This window comes from Microcaecilia unicolor, chromosome 6 (assembly GCF_901765095.1).
Source record: "Microcaecilia unicolor chromosome 6, aMicUni1.1, whole genome shotgun sequence".
NCBI lineage: Eukaryota > Metazoa > Chordata > Amphibia > Gymnophiona > Siphonopidae > Microcaecilia > Microcaecilia unicolor.
In genome coordinates this window covers 115,347,145-115,366,925 of record NC_044036.1, presented here as the reverse complement: position 1 = coordinate 115,366,925, position 19,781 = coordinate 115,347,145, and the positions used below count along the sequence as shown (strand labels likewise).

General features: G+C 43.7%; 1 protein-coding gene across 1 annotated transcript in view; it reads right to left on the bottom strand.

Annotated features, from left to right (window-relative positions):
• LOC115471580 (deleted in malignant brain tumors 1 protein-like) overlaps nucleotides 1-19,781 on the bottom strand; it is a 339,289-nt gene that overhangs the window by 154,095 nt on the left and 165,413 nt on the right. Inside the window, exons 8-9 of the mRNA XM_030205253.1 lie at nucleotides 13,470-13,763; nucleotides 2,815-3,129 (exon numbers count right to left, since the gene is read on the bottom strand). Of these exons, the coding sequence (XP_030061113.1) occupies nucleotides 2,815-3,129; nucleotides 13,470-13,763 (609 nt within the window). The remainder of the gene's footprint in view (nucleotides 1-2,814; nucleotides 3,130-13,469; nucleotides 13,764-19,781) is intronic.

Below are 19,781 nucleotides of genomic sequence, written 5' to 3'. Positions count from 1 at the left end.
CCAGTCTGCCCAACAAGATAACTCATATTTGTTGCTTTTTGTGTATACCCTACTTTGATTTGTACCTGTGCTCTTCAGGGCACAGACCGTATAAGTCTGCCCAGCACTATCCCCGCCTCCCAACCACCAGCCCCTCCTCCCAACCACCGGCTCTGGCACAGACCGTATAAGTCTGCCCAGCACTATCCTCACCTCCCAACCACCAGTCCTGCCTCCCAACCACCGGCTCTGGCACAGACCGTACAAGTCTGTCCAGCACTATCCCCGCCTCCCAGTCCCGCTTCCCACCACCGGCTCTGGCACAGACCATATATGGGAAGCGGGACTGGTGGTTGGGAGGCGGGGGTAGTGCTGGACAGACTTGTACGGTCTGTGCCAGAGCCGGTGGTTGGGAGGCAGAGCTGGTGGTTGGGTAAGATTATAATGGGGATTACGAACAGGCTTATTTTCAAAAGAGAAGGGCGCCCATCTTTCGACACAAATCGGGAGATGGGCCTTCTTCTCCCAGGGTCGCCCAAATCGGCATAATCGAAAGCCGATTTTGGGCGCCCTCAACTGCTTTCCATCGCAGGGATGACCAAAGTTCCCAGGGACGTGTCGGAAGCGTAGCAAAGGCGGGACTGGGGTGTGCCTAACACATGGGCGTCCTCGACCGATAATGGAAGAAAGAAGAGCGTCCCTGACGAGCACTTGGGCGACTTTACTTAGTCCATTTTGTTACGACCAAGCCTCAAAAATGTGCCCAAACTGACCAGATGACCACCGGAGGGAATCGGGGATGACCTCCCCTTACCCCCCCCCCAGTGGTCACCCCTCCCACCCTAAAAAAAAACTTTTTAAATATTTTTTCCAGCCTGTATGCCAGCCTCAAATATCATACCCAGCTCCATGACAGCAGTATGCAGGTCACTGGAGCAGTTTTAGTGGGTGCAGTGCACTTCAGGCAGGTGGACCCATGCCCATCCCCCCCACCTGTTACACTTGTGGTAGTAAATGTGAGCCCTTCAAAACCCACCAGAAACCCACTGTACCCACATGTAGGTGCCCCTTTCACCCCTTAGGGCTATGGTAGTGGTGTACAGTTGTGGAGAGTGGGTTTGGGGGGCTCAGCACACAAGGTAAGGGAGCTATGCACCTGGAAACAATTTCTGACGACCACTGCAGTGCCCCCTAGGGTGCATGGTTGGTGTCTTGGCATGTCAGGGGGACCAGTGCACTACGAATGCTGGCTCCTCCCATGACCAAATGGCTTGGATTTGGTCGTTTCTGAGATGGGCGTCCTCGGTTTCCATTATCGCCGAAAATTGGGGACGACCATCTCTAATGTCGACCTAAATTTTGCGATTTGGGAGTCCCCGACCGTATTATCGAAATGAAAGATGGACGCCGATTTTGTTTCGATAATACGGGTTTCCCCGCCCCTGTCCTGCTAGGACATCCTCAGGAAAACTTGTGCGCCTCTTTCGATTATGCCCCTCTAAGTGTCATCATGAGAGAACTCTCCAAAGTCTCTGAGGGAAGGATTCTGGAGTTGTGGGTGGTAAAGGTTCCAGTTCAAGGGGGTGGGTTCCTGTGTGAGTTGCAGACAGAAATGTTTTTGTTCATTAAGTGATAGTGTGGGAGGAGTTGGGAGTTAATAAATGTGGAGTGCACAAGGTCTTTGGTTGCTTGTACCCCTGCTGGAACCGTTGGAGGAGAGAGGGAGTCCTGCATGGGTTCTAGAAACTAAGGTTGGCCAAAGAAGTTGGTTTTGCAAATTCCAGCATTAACCATGTGAAAGAAGGAGTGCTCCAGGTGGGAAATAGGGGATCCCAGCCTGGGAGCAGGAACAGTGAAGAACTATTCGGAGTTAAAGATGGTAGCCCAGTGAGGTAATTCTTTGGAAGAGTGTGGACAGACAGGAAGGTCTGATAGAAAAGAAGATTTGCTTGCTGCAGGCACAGACTTAGATTGTTTCACCCAGAAGGGATGGGTATGGACAGGAGAAACTGTAAATATGTACATACTGTAAGATTATAAATTACTTTTAAGAAGATACACCATACCAATATTTATGCTCTGGATTTATAGTTTGGATTTGCTATCGTCTGGATTACAAATTGACTATTTGTTTCTAGAGGATTTGAACTGCCTGTTGCAGAATATTCAATAAAGGTTTGGTTATTTGCATAACTCTCTGGACTGGAGTCTTTTCTTTGAGTGAAAGTGAAATTAATTTACTCCAAGACTGGTAAAGGAAAGAAAGCAGAAAGTAAGATGAAATAAAGCCACAGCTCAAAAACCCAAAGGCCTTCCGGATTTCTTATGTGGCCCCAGCCTGCGCCCAGCTTAGTGCTATGATTCTACTGAGACAGGCAGGGGAATGACTGGGACTCACTTCTGATTGGTCTGTCAGGGATTGACAAGTACAGAAGAACACAAACCTTCGTACAGGTAAAGCCAAAACAAAATAAGTCACAACGAAGGAGACAAAAATAGATGACGAAGAAACCTCTACTGGACTCAAACAGTTCACAGCAAAAGTTTATTACTAAAATCTGGACTCGACACGAGTCATGTTTCAGCCACACCGGCCTGCCTCAGGAGTCCCTAAAAACAGTACAGAACACATATATTATAGAGAAAACGCATATTAGCAAACAATTAAATATGAATCAAAATGCAAAACAAAGACACAAACTAATTACATTTAAATCAATTGAGTCTCAAATAAAATACGTGTAGAATTGGTATCTAAGAGAAATATTGACATACAAATAGATATGTATACAAAGAGAATACATCTTTTATGTATAGAACAGAAAATGGAATTACCTGAGCAGAAGACATTGACATCTTCTCCATGGTGACAGTCATTTGTCCCAAAGGGTTTTGATTTGCATTCATTCAGATGAGACTCAGTACCATTGCAATTAATTTCATGAAGCCAAATGGGACCATTTCCTTGGCTACGCCAACTCCACTCTTCCGTAAGTATAGGATATCCACAGTTCTGTTCTCGGCATAGGACATGAGCATCCCGTATATCCCAGCCACGAGCACACACTGTCCCCCATTGGTCATTATGATTCACTTCCAATCTTCCTGAGCAGTGGTACATGCCACCTGTCAGTGCCCACTTCAGATGATCTATACAAAAGACAAACTAATATTTACAGCTGGTATCGGTCCTCACTAGTATTCTGGTTCATCTTGATATCACTTGAATCAATCTGTGTAATGACCACTTTCTAATTCAGAAGGTACCATTTTTATTTTGCTGTTGTAAAACAGTTAATAAAACCATACATCCAGCAGCACCAAAAGATGGGTTTCTAAAGGATGGGACCTGATTAATCTGGAAGCCATCGAAGAAGTGGAAGAGCCCAGGGCATTTGGGTCACTTATTATTCATAGTTGAACAATGTCATCAAGCACTTTACTTACACATTGACCCTAAAAGACGAGTGAAAATATTGAGGAAAAGTGCTACCATTCATAGTCAGACACGTTTTTGACATTAGACTGTCAAAATTCTACTACTTTAGGGCATAGGAGCCAACTTTTCAAAATTATTGGGGGTGCTAAGCCCAATTGAAATTACCCCTCCCTGGACACATACAAGGAATTTTCTCAATATTGGGGGTGCTCAAGCACCCACAGATCCCACAGAGTCAGCTCCAATGCTTTAGGGCTCCTTTTACAAAGCAGCACTACTAATTAGCATGTGTTGAAGGCAAAGAAGCCCATGGGAATTGAATGGGCTTCTTTGCATTCAGCGCATGCTAATCTGTAGCGCCGCTTTGTAAAAGAAGCCATTAATTCTCCATTTGGATTTCACTGTTATCTTAAAATCTCATGTGTATTCTCATCAATACTAGAAGTATTCTACAGGACTATCCATCAAAATACATGTAAATGATGTTTTAACTTCTGCTGTCAGACTAAAAGAATTTGATGCATAGTTAAAACTGGTGTTGAATTGCACCAGAAAAAGTGGACTCAGACCTAAAAATAAGTCTCAAGCAAACTGTATTGCTTCAATATAGAGTACTCCCTTATTGACCAGGAACCAGGAGCCTTGTGGCATTGTTAGTTTACCATGAGACATCTGTTCAATGTGTGCAGCAGCTCAGATCTGCTTGGTTCCTTGCTTAAAATAATAAAATAAGCATAAATGTTCTACACTTCCCAAATACTCCCCAGCTTAGAAATGTGTCTGACAATATCACATCTTCTAAGAGAAACAACTCAGAGCTTTGTATTCAGTGTCAGTCACATTTTTTTCTCAGGCCCCAGGCTCATAACAGTAATGGCATCTGTGGCGAAACAGGGGGTTTTCAAGCCTGTGAACTGTAATAATATTTTCATGCAGTATATTTCTCTTGTTTGGCCAGCAGGTGGTATTTGTTCTGTGTTTTAAAGCTGTTTTCTTTTCAGTTTAGCCCTGTGGAAAGGCAACCTGCAGTGCTATTGGCCAGATACTTTCAAAGTTGGTGCTCTGGTCTCTGATTGGCCCTGGAGTTCAAATCCAGCCAGGAGGTACTGGATTTTCCCCAGTTTCAGACAGGGAGTGCAGAGGGTAAATATCACTGCCCTGAGGTCCTATTGAAGGACTGTGAGCAGTTATTTTCCCTGAAACTCCCCAGGTGCTACCCAGGTAGTGACAAAGTATTTAGATAGTTTTAATATTGATATTTATTTAGTTACCTGTTATTGCTTGTTGTTTTCCCACCTGTTTTATATCATTCACTCTTCTATTTCTATGATAATAAACCCATTAGTTTATTAGCACTGATGTCTTGGACTAAGAATCCTAGTGGTTTGTGTTTTGGGTCTGTGAGTGCTTTCTAGGAACTGTGGGACCCCTGGGAGTGTGGCCCCAGTGTCCTAGAAATCACCAGGGAACAAGAGAGTGGGAGACTCGCCCAGAAGCAAGAGAAACCCAGTGTGATGGGGTGGGGTTGGCTAGTGTAGAGCACGAGCACAGGTGTAGGCAGGCCTGAACAGTGCTAGGGATAGACCCTCTAGGTGGCTACAGGGTTAGCCCCAGGTGGGTGTTAGGCATTCCATGACAGACCTTTGTTCTTCTTTTTTTGACAGCATCTTTGGGTACCGGTATATAATCCCATCTATAGTCTGATGTTTAAATATCCTCATGTCTGGTCTAGCATTGACCTTTTATTCCCAGTACCATTCTTATAAACATTATTATAACTCTCTTAGTAAAGCCTAGAAATCTAAATCTTTGATAGGAATATAAATAAGAGAAAAATGAGAGCAATGTGGTTTTCAGTGGAATTAAGTGATGTTGTAAAGGCAAACTTTTAGCATTTAAAAAACAAGGAATCTCAGAAAAAGGACAGCAATGAAGGATACCTGAGGAAAGAGAGAAAAACAGGGAAAGTAAAGATGGCAAAGAACAAAAAGGTAATAGTGGTAAAAGCAAGCAAAGGTTCCAAGTTACCCAGTTCCAGGAGGGATATTTTAGGCCAGTCTTGGATTTCTGCCAACCTCATCCACACGCATTTTGACACTGGCAGCACTGATTTCAATGGGTAGAATCAGGGACTACAAATAACTTTGGGATGTAAGTTTAAAACCAAGAATGGCCAAAACGTCTCCCTCCTGAAACTGGGTAATTTGACAGCTGTGAGCAAAGTGATAAGACTGTATTCAGTCTGTCAGTGAAAGGAGGATATGTAGACATGGGACTGTAAGATTGAAAGAAAAGAGGAAAACAAATTTAAAAAATGCTAAATACTTTTGCTTAGTGTTCACTGAAGAATGGGCTGGAGAAAGATCAAAGACAGCTGAAAGGGATAATAATGGTTACATAAGTACATAAGCGTTGCCATACTGGGACAGACCGAAGGTCCATCAAGCCTAACATCCTGTTTCCAAAAGTGGCCAATCCAGGTTACGAGTACCTGGCAAGATCTCAAAACAGTACAATATATTTTATGCCGCTTATCCTAGAAATATGCAGTGGATTTTCCCCAAGTCCATTTTAATAATGGCTTATGTACTTTTCTTTTAAGAAGCTATCCAAACCTTTTTTAAATCCCACTAAGCTAACTGCTTTTACCAAATTCTATGGCAACGAATTCCAGAGTTTAATTACATGTTGAGTGAAGAAATATTTTCTCAGATATGTTTTAAATTTACTACTTTATAGCTTCATTGCGTACCTTCTAGTCCTAGTAATTTTGGAAAGAGTAAACAAGCGATGCACGTCTACCAGTACCAATCCACTCAGTATTTTATATACCTCTATCATATCTCCCCTCAGCCATCTTTTCTCCAAGCTGAAGAGCCCAAGCCATTTCAGCCTTTCCTCATAGGAAAGTCATCCTATCCCCTATATCATTTTCGTTGCCCTCCTCTGCACCTTTTCTAATTCCACTATATCTTTTTTGAGATGCGGTGACCAGAATTGCACACAGTATTCGAGGTATGGTCACACCAAGGAGCAATACAAATATCCTCGTTTTTCTTTTCCATTCCTTTCCTAATAATACCTAACATTCTATTTGCTTTCCTTGCTGCCGCAGCACACTGAGCAGAGGGTTTCAAAGTATTGTCAACAATGACTCCTAGATCCTTTTCCTGGTCAGTGACTCCTAACGTGGAACCTTGCATCACTTGGCTATAGTTCAGGTTCCTCTCTCCCACATGCATCACTTTGCACTTGCTCACATTAAACATCATCTGCCATTTGGATGCCCAGTCTCCCAGTCTCAAAAGTTCCTCTTGTAATTTTTCACAAACCTCTTGCGATTTAACAACTTTGAATAACTTTGTGTCGCCAGCAAATTTAATTACCTCACTAGTTATTCCCATATCAAGATCATTTATAAATATGTTAAAAAGCAGCGGTCCCAACACAGACCCCTGTGGAACCCCACTATCTACCCTTCTCACACCTGATGGACGATGCTCACATCTGTGACACAGTACATAGATGACTCTCATGGACCTTTGGTCTAATACAGTATGTCAATTCTTATGTATTAAATGTAAACATGTTCTGCATCCATAAAAACCCTATTTCCTACCAACAGGTGCAGATCATAACTAGAACACCTCCATGAAAGTTACCACACACACACACACACACACACAAGAAAATTCTGATTCTCACATCATCTTAGTAATAGCAACATAAATCTCTCCACCACTAGGCACATTGTGAAAAACCCCATAACTTGAAAAAAATCCAAACTCAACATACATATAGCAAACCTACCAAAGAACCGTAGCACTGATTCCTATGACTCAAACAAGGCAGCACTACAAATATTGAACAGGTCCCTAGAACACTAATACACCAACTGTTGGTAAAAAAAGAACAAGTGGGACTGCTACAGAGTTCTACATAGAGATTTGTGCTGGAACCAGTGCTATTTAACATATTTATATATGATCTGGAATCAGAATGACAAGTGAGGTGATTAAATTTGCAGATGACACAAAACTATTCAAAGTTGTTAAACACATATGGATTGTGAAAGATTGCAGGAAGACCTTAGGATACTGGAAGACCTTAGGATTGCTTCAATACAGAGTACCCCCCTGGAAGACCTTAGCATACTGGAAGACTGGGCATCCAAATAGCAGATGAAATTTAATGTGGACAAATGCAAAGTGATGCATGTTAGGAAGAATAATTCAAATCATAGTTACTTGATGCTGGGGTCCACCTTAGGGTCAGCACTCAAGAAAAGGTGTCATTGTAGATGATATGCTGAAATATTCTGCCCAGTATATGGTGGCAGCCAAAAAAGCAAGCAGAATGCTAGGAATTATTAGAAAAGGGATGCAAAATAAGATCAAGAATATTCAATTCTGGTCGCAATATGCCAAAAAAGATATAGTGGAATTGGAAAAGGTTCAAAGAAGAGTGACCAAAATGGTAAAGGGGATGGACCTCCTCCCATATGAGGAAAGGCTAAAGAGATTAAGCCTCTTCAGCTTGAAAAAGAGATGGCTGAGGGGAGATATGATTGAGGTCTACAAAATCCTGAGTTGAGTAGAACAGGTAAAAGTGAATTGATTTTTCACTCTTTCAAAAAGTACAAAGACCAGGGGACACACAAAGAAATTACATAGGAATACTTTTAAAACAAATAGGAGGAAATATTCTTTCAAAGAATAGTTAGGGTCTAGAATTTGTTGCCAGAGGATGTGGTAACAGCAGTTAGCGTATCTGGGTTTAAAAAAGTTTCAACAAGTTTCTAGAAGAAAAGCCCATAGTCTGTTAATGAGATAGACATGGGGAAGCCACTGCTTGCCTTGGGATTGGTAGCTTGGAATGTTGCTACTATTTGGGTTTCTGAAAAACACAGAAGCACCAAGAGCCTTCGGAAATGGGACATGATTCTTTATTAACAACTGTTAATATTCCAAGATAGACCCGACACGGGCCGTGTTTCAACGCATAGCGCCTGCGTCAGGGGTCCGTATGATTCGAGGAAAGTTGTATTCGATATGTCTTAAATGTCAAGTCCCTTCGTATCTTGTTCATATCGAGTATAACTTTCCTCGAATCATACGGACCCCTAACGCAGGCGCTAAGTGCCGAAACACGGCCCGTGTCGGGTCTATCTTGGAATATTGACAGTTCTTAATAAAAAATCGTGTCCCATTTCCGAAGGCTCTTGGTGCTTCTGTGTTTTTCCAGACTTTTTTGTACTTTGGACCCTCTATGTACTGTTTTCTGGACTATTTGGGTTTCTGCCAGGAATTTGGAACCTGAGTTGGTCACAGTTGGAAGCAAGATTCTGGGCTACATGGATCATTGTTCTGACCCAGTATGGCTATTCTTATGTTCTTATGAAGCAGGCCATTTTTCCTTTCTCCACTTTCCTCCTGTTTTCTGTTCACTCATATATGTTTCAGACATATTTCCCCTTTCTCTCTTTTCTGTCTGCTGTCACACTGGGGGTGCCCTAGTGGGTGTTTGTCCTAGTCCTAACTCTTCCAGTGGGGCTAGGGAAAGCTTGAGTAGAGCCTACTTGCTTTAGTGGAGAAGACTGGCTCTGAGGGACTCCCCTTTCTACTAGGGCTGAGCTACCTGCCCACTTCTTTAACCCCTGGGGTATCAGACACCCTCCCTGGCCTAGGCAACTGCTTAACCAATAACCAAAGCTTCACAAGGTTTTAAAATAAACAAAAAATGTATTCTGGATGTCACAAATCTCATTCAGCTAAACAATGCTGCTCTCTTCCTCTTTCAGACACTAGAAATGTAACAAATATCCTTTGGCTTCCCAGCACAATTACATAATATACAATTAAACCTTTATTTCTTGTTACAATCTTATATCACACAATTCCTTTAAGGACCCACAGTAGCCCATGAAACTTCAGCCTATCTTCACTCCATATGGACGTATTCATAACCCAAGGATTCTCACCCCATTTCCTCATTCTGGGCTATTCTTAACTCAGGGATTGTCAATCCATCTTGTCTTCCTTTTACACAACCAGTGTAACTCTAATCTCCTTTTACACAACTAGGGTAACTTGTTGCCCTCTTGCACACAACCAGGGAAACTCTCACCCCTAGCCAGGCAACCAGGTACAAGTTTCCTATGCTCTTTCTTCCAGACCGTCTCTTAGCCTATAGAGCATGGCTTTAACCGGACTCTGGGATTTTATTCCTTTAGGGACCTGTGGAGCGGTATAATCGAACAGGGTGCCCAGGTTTTCCTGAGGGCGTCCTCGCAAAACGTCCCAGCGAAGGGGCGGAGAAACCCATATTATCGAAACAAGATGGGCGGCCATCTTTTGTTTCGATAATACGGTCAGGAACACCCAAATCTCCACATTTAGGTCGACCTTAGAGATTGTCGTCCCTAGAGATGGTCGTCCCCGATTTTTGGCGATAATGGAACCCGAGGACGCCCATCTCAGAAACAACCAAATCTAAGCCCTTTGGTCGTGGGAGGAGCCAGCATTTGTAGTGCACTGGTCCCCCTCACATGCCAGGACACCAACCGGGCACTCTAGGGGGCACTGCAGTGGACTTCAGAAAAAGCTCCCGGGTGCACAGCTCCCTTACTTTGTGTGCTGAGCCCCCCAAAACCCACTCCCCACAACTGTACACCACTACCATAGCCCTTAGGGATGAAAGGGGCACCTAGATATGGGTACAGTGGGTTTCTGGTGAGTTTTGGAGGGCTCACATTTACCACCACAAGTTTAACAGGTAGGGGGGGATGGGCCTGGGTCCGCCTGCCTGAAGTGCACTGCAGTACCCACTAAAACTGCTCCAGGGACCTGCATACTGCTGTCATGGAGCTGGGTATGATATTTGAGGCTGGCATAGAGGCTGGAAAAATATTTTAACATTTTTTTAGGGTGGGAGGGGGTTAGTGACCACTGGGGAAGTAAGGGGAGGTCATACCTGATTCCCACCGGTGGTCATCTGGTCATTTAGGGCACATTTTTGTGGCTTGGTCGTAAAAAAAAAAAGGACTAAGTAAAGCCGGCCAAGTTTTCGTCAGGGATGCCCTTCTTTTTTCCATTATCAGCTGAGGACGCCCATGTTGTCATGTTTTCAAAAGCAGGAAACTGGGTTTGTGAGCCCTTGGGCCACTGCCGAGGAGCGGCAGTGGCAGGCAAAACCACCCTCAAACCAGGGACAGGGCAGAACAGGACTGGAACCCTGGACTGGGGTCGCAGCAGAGCAGTGGCGTACCAAGGGGGGGCGGTGGGGGCGGTCTGCCCTGGGTGCACGCCGCTGGGGGGGTGCTGCGCGCCGGTCAGCGTTGTTCGTTTCCATGCTCCCTCTGCCGCGGAAGTAACCTGTTCTGGGGCAGAGGGAGCATGGAAACGAATGACGCTGACCGGCGCGTGGCATCCCCCAAGCGGCGTGCACCCGAGGGGCGTCTTTCACCAGGGTTGGGGGTGTCCCTTCGCTGGGGGGGGTTGCGCTGCACGGGGGGGCGCTGCACCCGGGGGGTGGGGCACATTGGCGATCTGCTCCAGGTGTCAGCGCCCCTAGGAATGCCACTGCAGCAGAGGCAAAACCAGCTGGAACAGACAGAGCAGGAGCCCTAATCTTCACCTGCGCTTAGCCGCTTTTCCCCAGGAGTTGAGCCCCTGGGTGCAGGCGGCCGGCAGGGCAGGTCAGGGGCAGGATACCAACAGGCAACACACAACAGAGTAGAACTAAAAGCTGCCAGCGCAGCCACTAAACAAGAACACAAACACTGACAAATAAAAGACAGAACTGAAAGCTGTCAGGCAGCCATTAATCAAGAAACACAGAGAACTCAGAACTAGACACAGAAAAACAACTAAGAATCAAGACTAGGACAGTACAAGCTAAGCTACACAAAGACTAAACAGAATCAGGCAGGGAACTAGAACAAGGAATCAAACTCAGACTGAAGTGCAACAAGCACCAACATACCAGGACCTTAGACGATGCAAAGGCAACAGCAGAGAGTCTCCAAATGGCTAATAAGCCCAGCAGCAGCTGAGGCTCACTGCAGCAATCACCAGGCAACTATGGGTGCTGAGAAGGTTCGATCCAAGCAAGCAAGTCTGGCAGCCCGGAAGATCCGAACCGGACTGGGCTGAAATCTGAAACGGGTGACAACAACCAGACAGTCCATTGCAGCCCCCAGGTCTAGCCACCAGGTGGCAAGAGATAGAGCATGACACATGGGCACAACCGTGACACATGTGTTAAGCATGCCCCAGTCCCACCTTCACTATGCTTCTGACACGCCCCTGAGAACTTTGGTCATCCCCGCGACGGAAAGCAGTTGAGGGCGCCCAAAATCGGCTTTCGATTATGCCTATTTGGGCAACCCTGGGAGAAAGGCGCCTATCTCCCGATTTGTGTCAAAAGATGGACCCAATAGTAGCCAATGGAGCCTTAGCCTATCCTCACTCCTTATGGACATATTCATAACCCATGGATTCTCAGCCCATTTCTTCCTTCTGGGACTATTCTTAACCCAGGGATTCTCAGCCTGTCTTGTCCTGCACTTGAGACTGATTGGCACTCTCTTCTAATAGTGGCTGTTAAATCTGCTAGAGTGTTTGCAGCCACACCCTTTTCCTGGGATGGGTGTACTGATTAGGGTAGTGCTTCTCCCACCTGGGAAGCAAACAAGGCAGCACTACGAATATTGCATGGGGCCCTAGAACACCAATACACCAACTATTGGTAAAAAAGAACATTCTGATTTTCACATCTTCTTAGTAATAGCAGCTCTCAGCAGATACAGCTTCCTCCTCAGGCTGCCTGCTGATCCCCTCCCTCTGATCTGGTTTCCAGATACCCCTCCCCCAAGGCTCCTGTGCTGGGTCAAAGGGATTTTTGTTGGAAGCAGAGGGCACATGTCTCAGGTAAGGATTTATTTTAACCTTTTTTTTTCTGCTTTTCTTCTGTACCTTCAAGTTTTAACTGGACGCAGCAGCTGGTTACAGATTCTGGTGCTGCACTGCCAGTTCAAAAGATTTTAAATGCAGGGCGCCGGGCAGCAGAAATGAGAAGGGGGTTGTTGAGGGAGCTGAGGGTGGGCAGGTGGAGACTGGGGGCTGCGGTTGGGGCATGAACTAGCAGCTAAGAGGGCTGGGACAGGGAGCTGCAGCTGCCAGTAAGCATGGCTTGTGGTGCCCTTCAGAGGTTGGCACCCTCCTGCCATGCTTACCACATTGCGCCAGCCCTGCAGTGCTGCAGGAATCTGGTAAGCAATTAAGATTGAAGGCTGGACAAACGGGTGACTGACACCAAGTCCCCAGGATGTCAAACATCTTCCTTATGTGGAGATAAACTGCTTCCAAAAGCCTCTGAAAATAGTGCTGACACAGGGAAGCACTTGAGTTTCAGGGCAGACCACCCCTGGGGACTATAATTGAGCCACAGGATGCCTCAATTATCTTCTTGGGCACTATTTGGTTAGGGAAAAACAAAAGATCTAAACTAACCCCCCCCCCCCCCCCCCCCCACACACACACACACACAAAATGATAAGAGAGAGATTGCTGCCTTGCCATGCTGATGAAATAGACTGAGGAGGGGCATTGGTTGTTAGGGAGGGAACATTTGCACATGCCCAGATAGTATTTCTGTTTTTCCCTAGGCTTTGGGGGAAAGGGTCTGGGCTACAGCCATCGGGATGACATTAATCCATATACGTGGCTGATTATATCCTGCTTGTCCTTGGAGAATGTTCTGTCTGTGACTTCAATTACATAGCATTTTGGCAGCCTGCTACATATTTTTCCTACCCTGTCCTAAACAGGATCTTGTGAACACTTTCTCATTGTGGAATAATACATGGACTTTTAGCCACATTGGGGAAGGATAATTTTCAGACAGCTGTCCTCATTATGATGAACATAATTATCATGTTTGCATCACAATTATTGTTATTAAAATTACTGTATAAAAACATTACCCTACTTGTGCATGAATTTTGATCCAGACAATTACTAGCACTAAGCTCTCTGCAGAGGAAACTCACCCACAAAGATGTGCATCATCTCACTATCCGGAGACCTTAGTGTATGTCCTGGATACTCCACATCATAGTAACAACCATATTCTCCTTCATTCCACGGCTCCAGATTCCTCATTGTATAGACTGCCATGCTGCTGCCTGCTGGCAGCTTTTCAACTATGATTAAATTCTTAGCTTTGAAGTAAACAGTTATGTTCATGTGAAGGTTTGGAAGTGAACACTTAATTTCTACATTGTCCTTCTTCTTGTATGCCATGTAGGATGGAAATAAACTGATACTGGGTTTTTGCAAACCTCCTGCAAAAATAAAACAAGTTTAAAATGCATATAGCGGTCATAGAGTTTGCTTATGTTATACAGCACCACTCAATCATTTTGCTGGTTTACCTGACACATTTTCTATCTTGAGTTCTACCACATTGGAAGATAGTATTTGAACTGTTTCACTTCAAGATATGTTGGAACATTTTTCTGCAAAACTAGTACTTTTTCACCTTCTACCATCTGAGTGTTACTTTGCATATGTAGAACTATCAAATGCTGCTACTACTACTACTGTTTATCATTACTACTACTTATCATTTCTATAGCGCTGCTAGACGTACACAACGCTGTACACTGGACATGAAGAGACAGTCTGTGCTCGAAAGAGCTTACAATATAACCAGGACAAACAAGAGAAATAAGGGATAAGGGAATTACTAAGGTGGGAATGATAAAAATAAATGATAAATGGAAGCATTCCCCTGGATTCTATTTATGGCACCCAGATTTGTGTGCCTAAATTTGGGCGCATGCCCGAGATACGTGTGCAAATTAATTGGCTAGTGAGCTGTTATTGGCTCCCATTAGAATTTGTGTGTGCATCTAGCATACGCATCTAACTCTCATAGCACATATTTCAAAAGGAAGTGTGGCCATGGGCATGTCAAGGGGGAGGAGTTCCAAAAGTTTGTACACGTAGTTATAGAATACTGGATCAGCACACCCAATGTAGGTGTCACCATTTACATCTGGTTTCAGCATTCATAAGTCTGGCGTGTAAAGTTTGGGCGTGAGAATCAGTGCTAAGCATGATTCTGTAAAAAGCACATGCCCTTTATAGAATCGCTCTTAGTGTCAATCTTTTCCAGCGCCCATTTTTGAGCATGATTTATAGAATCTGGCCCATTTTATGCAAAATTATTGCAGTATCATATGCTGTCCAAAAAGTCAACTGCTCCCCCCCTTCACGTGGAGGGGGGGGGGGGGACATGAAAAACACTTGTAAATACATGCATATCCACATAGGGAATTTTTATACTATGCTAACCTTGAGATTTGTGAGCAAGAACCCATAAATAAAATAATAATTAAATGTTAACTTTAAAATGTTCAAAATATAAACCTTAAAGAGCTAGAGAGCTACAATATATGAAACTAAATAATCAGAAATGCTGTCATAAAATTCTATTGGGTAGGAAGCTTTCCATCGCTATATTAAAATTTATTTTTTTTTAATTTATTTATTTATTAGTATATTTCATTATTTCACTACAAATTGTGAATATGCAATCGGCATTACAATCAGGAAATCCATATAAAGGTAAATCTTAAGGCCTATTCGTCCACAAATTAAGAAAAATTTGGTTCCAAGAGTCCAGAAATGTAAGTAACATAAGGTATTTAAGAAAAATAATCTACCAGTTGCTACCTCGGGTTAATGACCCTAGCCTGCTATTTATGGAGGGCATACAACATTCATATCTACTCTAGCATCAAGAAATTCTTTTAACTGTTTAGGTTCTACAAATTGAAACTGTTTACCCTCAAGCAGTAAATTACATGTACAAGGAAATCGTAATACAAAATTTATTCCCAGTGCCAACGCTCTAGGACGCTGTTCCAAAAAGGCCCTGCGTCTAGTTTGTGTAGGCTTTGAGAGATCTGGAAAAATACGGATCTTTGATCCCATAAACAGGTTTTCTAAATGTCTTAAGGAAAGTCTTAATATAGCATTGCGATCAGGCTCCAAAACAAAAGTGACCAGCATAGTAGACCTCTGAGTAATAATTTCCAGTGAGCTCTCGAGGAATGAAGTCAGATTCATTCCATCCCCCTCCACTGGGGGATTTCCATCGCCCCCCTTTGGGTTCCAGATGTAATAGGCCCGTGTTATGGGGGGTAACGAATCCTTATCCATTCCAAGAATGTCCACCATATATTTTTTGACCATTTCAACAGGTGGAATTAAAGGAGATTTAGGGAAATTAAGAAACCTAAGGTTAAGTCTCCTAGCCTGATTCTCCAAATACTCCATTCGTTTATGCAGAAAATTGTTATCCTTAACCAATGCAGTCTCTAAAGTTCCCATTTCTTGCAATTTAGTATTCATATTTTCCAATTTCGAGGATTGCTGTGCAGACACCTGTGCTTGGAGTAGCGCAGCTTCAGAAAGAGTTTTTATATTGTCAGTATTTCTTTTAATGTAGTTTGCATAGAGGTTTGAATGTTGTAGACCATGTCCCATAGTGACTCTAGTGTCACAATTGCTGGTCTAACCACGCCACTAGCTCCAGGCGGGGATTGAGTTTGAGCCCCAACTTGAGACAATCTAGTAACAATGTCCTGAGGAAATACCTGTAGTGCTGATTGAATTAGTGCTTCTCTTGGTTGGAATTCATTCTCTGTCGCTGCAGACCTTCCCTCGAGCAGATTAGGTTGAACCCCTTCGGTCTCCGTCTCTGCTTGGGCTGTCAGCAACTCCCTTCCGGGCTGAGGCGGAGCAATGCGCTCCACAGGGCTCAGGGAAGCCCCGTTAGCGCTCTCGATCGACGCCGACGCGTCGAGAGCTGCAGATAGGGTCGAAGTTCCCCGAGGTCCCTGTTGTTGCCTCGGGAACTGCAGGGTCATCTGCCGCCACGCCAAAGGTGCCTCAGGAACCGAGGAATGCTCCTTGACTTTCCCCCTCCGTTTCCCCATCGTAAAGGACGAGGCTACAGAGGTAGCGAAGATGCTAAACAACGGAGTTACTTCAGCAGCAAACTCAGGTGCGTCCGGTCAGAGCGCCATCTTGGAACCTCCAATTCCGCTATATTAAATTTAACAAAATGAAACCTCAAGAGTCCAGGGTGCCTACAGAGATGGTCAGTCCTTAAATGGACTCATCATCATGGGTTTCCTACATTCCTCCAAAACCAACCCAAGTCTGAAAAACTCCTAAAAGGAGAAAAGACACTGTGGCAAAAAAAAAACAAAACGGAGGATATTCTACAATGGTAAAGATCACTACCCATAGAATATATAGTACACTGGGAGAACTAAATCGACAAAAATTTAAACAGTATGGGTGCACCACATGAAAAAGGAAAAACAAGAGACACTTAGCTTCAAGCCCTGTAACAAAACCACTAAAGTCGAATCCAGGTGAACGTTGACTAACTATAATCCTCAAGGGTGGCCATCCATCTTTAATACCCCAGCAGAGGGATCCCCTTTTTTGATCCTGTTTCAGGGGGAAGGTCTTGTAACTTCACCAGTCTTAAACATGAAATGTAATACGCACAAAATGGCTCCTGACTAAATAAGATGCCGACCCATAGCCCCACCAACATTTGATGACAACATCCGATGCCTGCCAATAAGCTAACCACATTATCAGTAAAAAGCCTCCCATTCCATTGGGCTGTTTAAACCACTTGGCGACATCGTTTGCAGTTTAAAAATCCATTTTTGTTCTTTCTGATGGAGGCAATGAGACACATCACCATGACGTCCATTGTTCGGTAATTGATCAATCACAACACAATGTAGTTGGTCAAAAGAGTGTTGTTGCAAATCACAATGTTTAGCTAGAGGCATGTGCAACTTCTTCAAATTAATAGTGTGTTTGTGTTCTGTCAAACGAGTTTTTAACATAAGTTATGTTTGACTGATATATCTCTGGCCACAAGGGCATACCGCTTTAGAATTACAATTGGTTGAACAATTGATTTGTATCCATCTATTGTGCATATTATCCCAAAACCTAGTTGTCTCATCCCTAATAGCACAAAACGAAGACTGGCCACATTTACTATGACCCGTATGATGATTTAATTTCACAGACCAGATGTCCGAATGGCATAGCATATCCTAAAGAAACTTAAACGTGCAATTTCTTAAGCCCCAGAATCCATCTTTTGGGACCCCATAACCAGTCTGGTTTGTAGGATAAGAACATAAAATGCGCCATACTGGGTCAGACCAAAGATCCATTGAACCTGGTATCCTTTATCTAACAGTGGCCAATCCAGGTCATAAGTACCCCTGTAGGATCTCAAAGAGTAGATGCATTCCTCACTCCCAAGAATAAGTGGTGGCTTTTGTCAATCTCCATATCTAGTAGTGGTTTACAGAGACATTTCCTCCAAGATGGAGTTTACATATTGCACAGAGGAAATAGCCTGCACAGGCAGATAAGTCTGGACAGCTATCCAGCAGAAAACTCCAAAAACAAGAGTCAAAAACAGAAGAAGAAAGATACAGAACATAAAACATTTATATTTCAGCAAGAGAAAAGGTAAGATATGCAAAGATAGGGAGACAGACTCTGAAGTGATAGTGTCCGAGGATCTCAAGGCAATGAAACAGTGTGACAAGGCGATGGCTGTAGCCAGAAGGATGCTAGGCTGTACAGAGAGAGGCATAACCAGTAGAAGAAAGGAGGTGCTGATGCCCCTGTATGAGTCATTGGTAAGGCCCCAATTGGAGTATTATGTTCAGTTTTGAAGGCCTTATCTTGCTAAGGATATAAAAGGTTGTAAGCAATTCAGAAGAAGGTGACGAAAATGGTATGGGGTTTGCATCAAAAGACATATAAAAAGAGAATGAATAAATTGAATGTGTATACCCTAAAGGTAAGGAGGGATAAGAGAAATGTGATACAGATGTTTACTGTAAATACTTGAAAAATATTAATATAGAAACAAACCTATTCCAGTGAGGAAACGGTAAAACTAAAGGACATGAACTGAGGTTAAAGGGTGGTAGACTTAGGACTAATGTCAAGAAATTATTTTTCACAGAGAGGCGGTTGATGCCTGGTATGCCCCCCTGAGGGAGGTGGTGGAGACTAAAATGGTGATGGAATTCAAAATGTATTTTTCAAAAAAACACTTATTTAGGTGTGACAGTTGATTGCCTGATTGAATACACTTGCATCATAAAAATATCTTTTTATTGTTTTGAGGTTTTGTTACTTTTTAACTGTGCTAGTTAATAAGGTTTACAGATGTGCACAAGGATTTTGTGGTTTAAATTTCCCATTGTTTGGAAACTGTAAAAAAAGTAAGGCCATTGCTGGGCAGACTTCTATGGCTTTGACAGCATCTCCAGTAGTTGGAATGTAAGGACAGTGCTGGGCAGACTTCTATGGTCTATGTCCCAAAAATGGCAAAGAAAGACAAGGATCAAATATTTTTATACCACATTCATTTTTGGTTTAATCATGATCGATAATGAGGGTGAATGTAGGGCAGACTGGATGTAGCCATTCAGGTCTTTATCTGCCATCATCAATTATGTGGTTATGTTACACAATCAACTTACAGAATACTGCAGACCGTTTCCACATTTACAGAGCCACAGTTTTGTCAGATCTATAGCTGGTTTAACTGCATACAGTGGGGGAAATAAGTATTTGATCCCTTGCTGATTTTGTAAGTTTGCCCACTGACAAAGACATGAGCAGCCCATAATTGAAGGGTAGGTTATTGGTAACAGTGAGAGATAGCACATCACAAATTAAATCCGGAAAATCACATTGTGGAAAGTATATGAATTTATTTGCATTCTGCAGAGGGAAATAAGTATTTGATCCCTCTGGCAAACAAGACCTAATACTTGGTGGCAAAACCCTTGTTGGCAAGCACAGCGGTCAGACGTCTTCTGTAGTTGATGATGAGGTTTGCACACATGTCAGGAGGAATTTTGGTCCACTCCTCTTTGCAGATCATCTCTAAATCATTAAGAGTTCTGGGCTGTCGCTTGGCAACTCGCAGCTTCAGCTCCCTCCATAAGTTTTCAATGGGATTAAGGTCTGGTGACTGGCTAGGCCACTCCATGACCCTAATGTGCTTCTTCCTGAGCCACTCCTTTGTTGCCTTGGCTGTATGTTTTGGGTCATTGTCGTGCTGGAAGACCCAGCCACGACCCATTTTTAAGGCCCTGGCGGAGGGAAGGAGGTTGTCACTCAGAATTGTACGGTACATGGCCCCATCCATTCTCCCATTGATGCGGTGAAGTAGTCCTGTGCCCTTAGCAGAGAAACACCCCCAAAACATAACATTTCCGCCT